This window comes from Natrix helvetica (genome assembly GCF_964273705.1).
Source record: "Natrix helvetica genome assembly, chromosome: 1".
Classification (NCBI taxonomy): domain Eukaryota; kingdom Metazoa; phylum Chordata; class Lepidosauria; order Squamata; family Natricidae; genus Natrix; species Natrix helvetica.
In genome coordinates this window covers 217,134,147-217,144,530 of record NC_138548.1, presented here as the reverse complement: position 1 = coordinate 217,144,530, position 10,384 = coordinate 217,134,147, and the positions used below count along the sequence as shown (strand labels likewise).

Sequence of the window (10,384 nt, the reverse complement as noted above, 5' to 3'; positions counted from 1 at the left end):
ATATATATATATATATATATATATATATATATATATATATATATATATATATATGTGCGTATCACGTGTATTAAACACAAACATAGTTTAGTGGCTAACATGCTGGACTAGTAGCAGGGAGACCCAGATTCTACTCCTTCCATAGGCTGATTCAGGGCCAGTAATTCCCCCTTAGCCTGGACTAGAAAGCTGAAATATATCTATTTATCAGTCTAAACTGAGCCAGGTAATACCCTGATTCCCTGAAAATAAGACCTCCCCAGATAATAAGCCCAATCGGGCTTTTGAGCGCATGCGCTAAAATAAGCCCACCCTGAAAATATTGCAGCAGCCATGAGGTGACCACACTCGCCACCTCCTGCAACTCAAAAATAAGACTTCCCCGAAAATAAGGCCAAGCACTTATTTCGAGGGTCAAAAGAAAATAAGACCCTGTCTTATTTCCAAGGAAACACGGTAGATTATGATCATGCTGTATAACCTTCAATAAAGAGGCCTTCAGCCATGCAGTGGATTGATTTGGGTTGATTATGTATATATTTCTACATCCTGCCTATATATCAACAAATAGCTTGTGCTTTCTATAAACCTTACTGTAGTTTTTCCTGCAGTTTTTCACATGATGCACCTTCTTTTGTATTTCTCTTGCCTAAAATTCAACTATAGAATTTGGTCTCATTTCCCTTCCAACATTTCTTATATCATATCTCTAGTTTTAGAAGATGAAAAGAATAGGTACTCTATTATGAATTTGATAATACTGTTTTAAAAGACAATGTGTCTGGGGAATGTCTCTTGGAAATCCAGATCATGACTTTTAGTCAACCAGGGCAATTACAGATCGTTGCTTAGAATATCCATGTTAAGGTAACAAATATTATCTCTATAACCAGAAGACCAGGAAAGTCATCTTTAAAAATCAAACTAAAGATGTCCAGATGGTCAAGTTCAGGAGTGAATCCTACATTCACACAATAAACCATAAAACAGAAACATCCTTTAGGACAGTGGTGAAATTCAGCAGGTTCTGGAGAACCGGTAGCAGAAATTTTGAGCAGTTCGGAGAACCGGCAAATACCACCTCTGGCTGGTCCCAGAGTGGGGTGGGAATGAGGATTTTGCAGTATCCTTCCTCTGCCATGCCCACCAAGCCACACCCACAGAACCAGTAGTAAATTTTTTTAAATTTCACCACTGGTTTTGGGGAAGAATTTGGTGGGAACAAACCACAACTATGGAAATATGCCTGAACGTCTCAAAATGTCATAATGTTTCCTTTTAAATTTTTTTTAAAAAACATAATTGTAATACGTTCAGCTAAGACAAGAAGGAGATACCAGTGACACTTAATGTCCCCATCCTCTGCTTATTCACCAGAGTAAATTGCCACTGAACTTAAAGTAACACTTATTTCCAAATCAACAAGCATAGGATTGGACTACAGTTGAGCTCAAGTTCTTAAATGCAAGAAACGATTGCCATAATTGTCGCATAAATGGGATATATAGAGCAATTCTATAAATGTCCACTCAGAAACAAACCCCATTCAGTTCAAAGTAGCTTAGTCCTAAACAAGAACTTAAACTCTTTCTTCTCAAAATAGACCCAAAAGGCTGAACATAGTGAGGTTTCCACCCACCCTCCTGCCTGATTCCCCCAAGTGTATATTTTCCCTTCTCCCCCAGGATCTATCATACACACGTCTACCTCTCTGGAGCAGAACTTCAAAAAGGAAAGTGCACAATGCAAATGGAAGACACCTATTTGTATATAAACAATCCTTTATCCTTCCATAATTGGAGAGAAAGGGAAGGGAGGGAAGGGAGAACAGGAGAAACAGACTTCCATGCAGTAAATTAAAGATGAAACGTGCAGCAACCTTATTGCAAGATGCCATTTTGCTTTAAGAAACATGTTTATTGCACCATTTTTCAAATTTATTTTTTTCGGGAGGGGATGGTCAAAGTTCAGAGCCTCTCTGGTTGGCATCTCCTGGTCAGAGAGAAAGAGAGCAACAGGATGAGGGTGGCAAGGCGTGGTTCTTCTGGCAGGTTTTCCTTTGAAAGATGAGGTAAAAATGTTTCCAAATTTCTGGATGGGTTGGCGCCAAGACTTGTCCAGAAAGCGACCCAGCAAGGGGCCATTTTTAAAAAATAAATAAATAAAATAAATTAAAAGCCCACCCAACTTCCGAAGAGTTTAATCATAACAAGAGAAGCCAGGGAGATGGCGTCAGGAAGGCTGGGCCAGGGTGGGGAGGGCTGGGTTGTCTCTCCTTTCCTCACAGGCCTGGATGGAAAGGAAAAGAATTCACATTGATGGGAGGTCAGGAAGAGGAAACCACACTGAGGCGCTCCTCCCTTACAAGGAAGGCTTGAGTGGGGTCTGCGGCAATGCCACAGAGCCGGGTGCCTTCTTCATCAGACAGTATTCAATGTGTGGCCAACCCCGCAGGGGCTCAGAACGGAGCCTGTGTGTGGAAGCAAGGGCATCGGTGTCTTCCTTCCATCGGATCTGCAGAGCCTCTCCCTCTTGACAAAAGCTCCCTAAGCGGTTATTATACGGTCGTCACCCTCATGACCACTTCGCGGCCGGAACCGGAGCCCCCGCGATGTTCATTAGGCCGCAGGTGGCTGAGAATGTGCAGAATTGTATAACCACAGTGATGGTTCAAAATAGTCCTAACCCGCTGGCCCCGCTGGGAGGTCCTCTCACTCCCTGAGGAGGGATTCGTCCGTGAATTCCGCCCCCCTGGCTTTGTGCTCCCACTGAGGGGTTCCCCCAGGTCCTTGGCTTTGTCGTAATTCAGCACCTTCCACTGCTGGTTCACTGCCTGCCAGCGCTTGAATATTCGATACACCGAGGAGCCTTCGTGAGTGATCAGGCCTGTGGAAAGAGACGAGGGACAACTGTGATCCTTCCGCAGACAAAGAGGGTTAAGGAAAAGCTGACTTGAACCAATACGCTTAGATTAGAGGGCATTGCCTTGTTTGCAAAAGACTCAAAATAATCACAAGCTATTTCATCTAATAGCTTAAAAGTTTGGGCCAAGACCAGGAAGTGGGTGGCTTGGGCTACATCGTTACTTCTCAAGCCAGTCCATCCCACAGAATTATTGTAAGAATTAAATCAAGGATGTGCATTGCCTTCGATCATTGAGGAAAGGTGGGGTAGAAATGCAACTATCAATCAATCAATCACCCATTTTGCACATTCAGTCAGTTGCCATGCAGGATACATCATTTCCCTAAATACTTCAGCCCATCCTCTTAGTTCCTGCAGGCTACCTCTCACCCTGTCTGGATTCACACAATGCATTAAGCCATGATTGGCTTAACCCAGGGGTGTCCAAACTTGGGAACTTTAAGACTTGTGGACTTCAACTCCCAGAATTCCCCAGCCAGCATGGGGAATTCTGGGAGTTGAAGTCCACAAGTCTTAAAGTTCTCAAGTTTGGACACCCCTGGGTTAACCAATAAGCCAAAACTGGCAGGGTTCACAGTATTTGCTAAGCTATCCTTTCCCCTTATTCCTTTGCTTTATTTCCAACTGAATCTGCACCAAAGCGTGAACATATTTCCCCCTCCCCCCATGTTGCCATATCTCCATTTTCCTGAACTTCACACTAAGCTCTTCAGAGCAGGAAATCGCCCTGTTTCCCTCCACCATCACCCCCTTTCCTATGTACCGTCGGGCACATTCTGACACTACCTAATTAGATGAATGAATAAATGAAATAAAGCTCAGGGATAACAGGCTGATGCGCTGAATACACTTGGGCAGTCCTTTTTATTTCCACCTCCAACTTTAGTGAAATTCATCACTCTGCCACAAAACACCCATATCTCTCTGATCATTTATCTTCTGCTATGTACTTGTGTACATTCAATTTTCACAGAGGAACAAAGCTCTGTTTCAGGATATGAAAGATCTAAAGATCCTCGTACCTTCGGAAGCCAAGAAAAATGATACAGAAATTTTTTGGGGGAGGGGAAAAATAGAAGTATTTTTCTTCAATATTCTCTGTAGATTTAAAATCCCCTTGTTACCTTTTGAATATAAATTACATTATGCATGCTTTTGTATGCCCTAAAATCCTAATATTTGGCTTCTCTAGTTTAAGAATATAAGGGATCCATTAATTTAAAAACGTGTATAGTGTTTAGCTTTCACCACAAAACTTATAATAAATAAGGATTCTAGTACTATTAAGATAGGCTAGAAAAAATAATAACAAAAAGGTTTGAGGGACCTTAAAGATCAGATGCTGGATTGGAAGGTTGAAAAAAATGCAGAAGGCAATTGCAAATGACTTCTGTAGTTTGCATGAAAGATGTCTGTTTAAGTCACCTGATGTATTCAAAAAAAATTTTTAAAGACCAACATATTTATAATAACATATATGTTTTATGGATTACAATCCATCTAATGAACTACAGGGAGTCCTTGCTTAGTGACTGCCTCACACATTGACCTGTCGAAGTTACAACAGCAATGAAGAACTAACTTTGCAACTAATCCTTGCATTTACAGGTCTGTAAAGCAAAGGGACGCGGAGACTCAGTGGCTAAGATGCTGAGCTTGTCGATAGAAAGGTCAGCAGTTCAGTGGTTCGAATCCCTAGTGCCGCGTAACGGAGTGAGCTCCCATTACTTGTCCCAGCTTCTGCCAACCTAGCAGTTCGAAAGCACGTTAAAAATGCAAGTAGAAAAATAGGAACCACCTTTGGTGGGAAGGTAACAGCGTTCTGTGCACCTTTGGCCACATGACCACAGAGACATCTTCGGACAGCGCCGGTTCTTTGGCTCTTTGGCTTTGAAACGGAGATGAGCACCGCCCCCTAGAGTCGGTAACGACATGAGAGGGGAACCTTTACCTTTTAAAGCAAAGGAGAGCTGAAGGAGAACCGTCAAATCGTGACGATTCACTTAGTGATCATTTTGATTAACGATCAAGTTGCTGGTTCCCAGCTGTGGGCACTAAACAAGGACTACCTGAATATGGACAAGGCACCAGCATCGAAGTGCTACAAGTGCTTCATTGTTGTTTTTGCAGAAGACTAACTTGGCTTCTCTTCTAAAATATATATCATCGCAGCTACAATGCAGTCGGATGAATTCAGTATTCCAAACATTCAGTAAAGGAGTATTATGTTTTCATTTCTTTTAGTGCCTTGACTTTCTCTGCTATGAGGAGGCAGAACTGCTGCTGGCTCCGCTCTGTCCCACTGACCTCTAACACAACGAACGCGCAGGCACTCAAGAGAAAAATGGCAGTGAATTCTTGCTTTTCTCTGGTGAAAACTGCAGCACAAGCTGGAGCATCCTGCAACGATTGCATCTCCTTAGCATGAAATTTTAATGGTTTCTGGGTAAGCAAAGTCTTCTGGTTGCCTAGTCCTAGACGTAACTTGTGCGCAGGAAAAGAGTGGAATATATGTTTTATTCATCATTCTAAAGGAAAATATTCATAATTGGTATGAGAACTTTCGTTCCATTCCCCCACCCCACCTCCACCCCGAAACAAATTTAAATTAACCTTCTCCCCACTGGATTGGGTTTTTTTAGAGGTCTGTGTGTGTTGATGATGGTGGTGGGGAAATCTCCAGAAATGTAAAACAAGATTTAAATCTCTTGCTCAACTACAAAAATTGAGTTGGCCTTCGGCAAGTAGGACTACAGGTAGTCCTCAACCTGCAACAGTTAATTTAGTAACCATTCAAAGTTGCAACGGCACTGAAAAATGTGACCGATGACTGTTTTTTAACAGTTACAACTTTTGCAGCATCCTCATGGTCACATGATCAAAATTCAAATGCTTGGCAACTGACTCATATTTATGACGCTTGCTGTGTCCTGGGATCATGTGATTTCCCCCTTTTGCAACCTTCTGACAAGCGAAGTCAGTGGGGAAGCCAGATTCACTTAAAAACAGGGTTACTAACTTATCAACTGCCATGGTTCACTTAACAACTGTGGCAAGAAAAGTGGTAAAATGGTGAAAAACTCACTTCACAAATGTCTCAATTAACAACAGAAATTTTAGGTTCAATTGTGGTCGTAAGTCAAGGACTACCTGTGCTTACACAGTCTTAGGGGATTGAGTCTTCAAAACTGGATATAAAAATAGAATTTTTAAAAACTGCACATACATACCTGTTAATAAAGAGCCGGAAGAAACTGAACATAAAAACCTCACCCAAGTATTTTCTTCAGATAGACAAATGATTGAGCACCTTTATATGCAAATCAGGCTGCCAAGGATTTCCCTGATTAAACTGAGGTTATATTTTAATGCTGGTGATTTCAAAAATATCAGTGAGCTTTTATCGTATCAGCCATGTCTATGTGGAATGGAAATTTAGTAGGCTGTCTTCCTTTGTGGATCTCATTGGAAACTTTCTGATTTATTTCCATTAAGGCCTTGGCAATTACTTGGGTCAATGTATAGTAAAAAGGACCTTTCAATTCTGAGACTGGAAAAAGCCGGAGATGTTTGGGCCCTGTCGGGTTGGAGACTGGATTGCTGACATTGAAGCTCATGAATATTTAACTTTATGGAAGAGATCACTGACTTGTATCATATTTTCTTTTATGTTGGCATCTTTTTGGAACAATATGTTAATATGCATCAGTCAATTTTATGGGGAAATCATTTAATGTTAAAGACGATAATGTTCATATTGGATTATGTTTCAACAATGTGGAATTTTGAGCAGCTTTGGCTACATTGGGCATGTGGAATTAAGAAAATTATTTTAAGAAATTGGAAAATAATACTAACATTATTGTCAGTGTGTTGCTGTTGTTGTTATTATTATTATTTCTTTCATTCATTAAACATGAAACTCAGTCAACTGAACATTCAAAAATGCATCACAAATACCATTGACTGCTACTGATGGTTGATACGGGTTGCTGCCAGCTTCCTAAGTATCAGCCAAGTACCTTCTTAAGATGTACGATGTTCCTAGTAGTACAGTTTTTTGCAGTTCTGCTGGTATTATTGCAGGAAGCTGCAATTTCTTTATGTGTTTTGTAAAATTCTTGGACATTGTACCAAGTTCCCTGTTACTTCGAGCAATCGCTAAATGAACCATTACCTGTATTAATTTCATCCATAGCCGTGTAATTTTGATGGCCAGTTCGTGATATTTCATGATTTTTTCTAGTTCTTTTTCTTCGACTCTAACATCTCCAGGAACAGTTATATCAATAAACTGTACACTTTGGCCCTCTACAATCATGATTTTTAATTTAATTTTTATTTTTATTTATTATTATTATTATTATTATTATTATTATTATTATTATTATTATTATTATTATTACTCCAGACATTAAGGGTAATTTTTTCTACTAATTAAAAATGACATAATACCTTTGACACAGATGTCCACATATTTATAATAATATATTCTTATTCTCTTTTCAATTTGAAAACTAATACAGGTAATGGTTCATTTAGTAATTGGTCGAAGTTACAACAGAACTGAAAACAGTGACTTATGACCATTTTCACGCTTACGACTATTGTAGCCTCCCCATGGTCATATGATCAAAATTCAAATACTCGTCAACTGACTTATAACTATTGAAGTGTCCCGGGATCATATAATCACCTTTTGCAACCTTCTGATGGTATGGGGAAACTAGACAGATTCACTTAACAACCATGTTATTAGCTTAACAACTTAGCAACTGTGGTAAGAAAAGTCATAAAATGGGGTGAAACTCACTTAGCAACAGAAACTCTGGGCTCAATTGTGGAGGACTATCCGTATATCGTTTAATATTGATGTATAGGTGATATACTTAGATTGTTTATAACTTTTCCTTTTCTCTATTTTGTTTCTTTATCACCAGTTTTGTAACAAGTATTTTTAGTTTTGCCCACTGTTTTTTTTAATTTAGTATTTTGTCTATTGTTTAAAAATGCATAATAAAATGTTATGACTGGAGCAGCATATAATGGCTATGAAATATGTAAATAAATAAATTGTGTTTAAAAAAAAATCTTGTAAGCCACATGTAGCCCTTAATACAGAATAAGAAAAAATTGTACGTAAAAAATTATCCACGTAGAGTGGCATAATACAATCCTTTTATTTGTTACTAGTCTTAATGATGGTGAAGACATAACTATTCTGTTACAAAATCTTTGCTTTGGAAAACTGTCACCAAGCCTTAGATCAGGGGTGGGGAAAGATGGCCCTTTTGTGACTTGTGGACTTCAACTCCCAGAATTTTTGAGGCTGTCTTGGGAATTCTGGGAGTTGAAGTCCACATGTCATAAAAAGGCCATTGTTCCCAACCCCTGCCTTACATAAACTCACCCTGTCTATGGTTATTAGCACAAATTATTAAAAAATAATGAACATTTACAGTTTTGAGTTAGTAATCTCTATTTTACATGCATAGGGAATTGACATAAAATTAATTCTTCAAGATCTTGGAGTCCTAGTGGACAACCATTTAAATATGAGCCAGCAGTGTGCAGCAGCTGCCAAAAAAGCCAACACAGTTCTAGGCTGCATAAATAGAGGGATAGAATCAGGATCACGTGAAGTGTTAATACCACTTTAGAATGCCTTGGTAAGGCCACACTTGGAATACTGCATTCAGTTCTGGTCGCCACGATGTAAAAAAGATGTGGAGACTCTAGAAAGAGTGCAGAGAAGAGCAACAAAGATGATTAAGTGACTGGAGGCTAAAACATATGAAGAACGGTTGCAGGAATTGGGTATGTCTAGTTTAATGAAAAGAAGGACTAGGGGAGACATGATAGCAGTGTTCCAATATCTCAGGGGTTGCCACAAAGAAGAGGGAGTGAAACTGTTCTCCAAGGCACCTGAGGTAGAACAAGAAGCAATGGGTGGAAACTAATCAAGGAGAGAAGCAATTTAGAACTGAGGAGAAATTTCCTGACAGTTAGAACAATTAATCAGTGGAACGACTTGCCTCCAGAAGATGTGAATGCCCCAACACTGGAAGTCTTTAAGAAGATGTTGGATAGCCGGTATAGGGTTTCTTGCCTAGGCAGGGGGTTGGACTAGAAGACCTGCAAGGTCCCTTCCAACTCTACTATTGTATTAAGTTGAAATATTGATGGGAAACACACATTTTGTGAACCATTTGCCATTAAAGAATATATAAAGATTTTGTTTCTCAATAGTATGTTTAAGAATAAACAAAACTCTCACTCAACTCTCTTTACATAAATAAAGGGGGTGATCAGAATGTTTAATCAGAATTTTTCCAAGAACCATTCACTAGATGAGATGTCACAATAGGGTTTATATGTATTTCAACAAGTGAAATTGATTCATGTTTGTTTGATCACAGTACTTTTTTAATTAAAAAAAAAAGAATTTTGTGAAAGAAATACAAGTCTTCGCCTCTCGATCTGTTCACAAACTCCTGGTACACCAATCAAATATAAATATGTACCAAAGAGGCAACACCTAGTAGCAATTGCTTGAGCGCCATGCTGCCTTCTCCCAAGGTGGGTCATTACCATGCAATACAGGTAATTCAGTCAAATCAAGGGGGAAACAGAAAAGTCATTCATTCATTTCTCAGTGACAGCAGCTGGCTCCTGCCCACAAGAGTCTGCCTGTTATCCTACCCATCTCAACAGAGCTCATCCATCAGTGCCATAGACCTGGCTCGGTCTCTTTAGTGAATGTCACCAGCTTCCAATTTAAAACAGGTTTCTTTCCAATCAAGGGTGTGTAGTGCTAAAGGAAAAATATCCAGTCATCTGATGAGAAACCCACCAGCAAATACAGCACAGGGTGCACCGGGGACAAATTATTAAGGCTGAATATGCTGTAAAAATGATTCAGACCTCAGGGGAAAAAAAGGAAGCACCCTTTTTTGTCATTCATTAAAGCCCTCGGGTCAACTTTTTTCAATTGTTAGGCGTGCTTGAAAAATATATATCCTTTTAAGGACTCTACCCCTTAAAATTAATGCAATTCTCAAAATTCGGTTTGTTTTTTTTGGATATGAATTTAATTTTTTTTTAACTTTTGGGATGTGTGTTTTTTAATGTTGTACACCGCCCTGAGTCCTTTTGGAGAAGGGCAGCATATAAATCCAAACAAACAAACAAAGCATAGCCGATTAATGCAATTAAGTCATATTTGTAATCCACAATTAACACTTTTAGAAGTCACTGTTCTTTATGGAAATATCTCGGGAAGGTATTTTTTTCAATAGAAATCAATGATTCTTATGTGAAATTATGTTTTACAAATGTTATCCAATTGAATAATGGTTTAAAGAATTAAAAGATTTTGGCTGGATTATGACAAAGTCATTTGGCGATGATGAAGAAGGTCCTCTCTTTCAGGGGTCTCCAACCTTGGCAACTTTAAGCC

At 39.2% G+C, this 10,384-nt stretch overlaps 1 protein-coding gene across 1 annotated transcript in view; it reads right to left on the bottom strand.

Annotated features, from left to right (window-relative positions):
• Window positions 1-1,763: 1,763 nt before the first annotated feature.
• The window catches only part of MARCHF9 (membrane associated ring-CH-type finger 9), a 51,591-nt gene continuing 42,970 nt past the window's right edge, over window positions 1,764-10,384 (bottom strand). Inside the window, exon 4 of the mRNA XM_081939189.1 lies at window positions 1,764-2,886. Coding sequence (XP_081795315.1) covers window positions 2,558-2,886 — 329 coding nt within the window. The 3' untranslated portion in view covers window positions 1,764-2,557. The remainder of the gene's footprint in view (window positions 2,887-10,384) is intronic.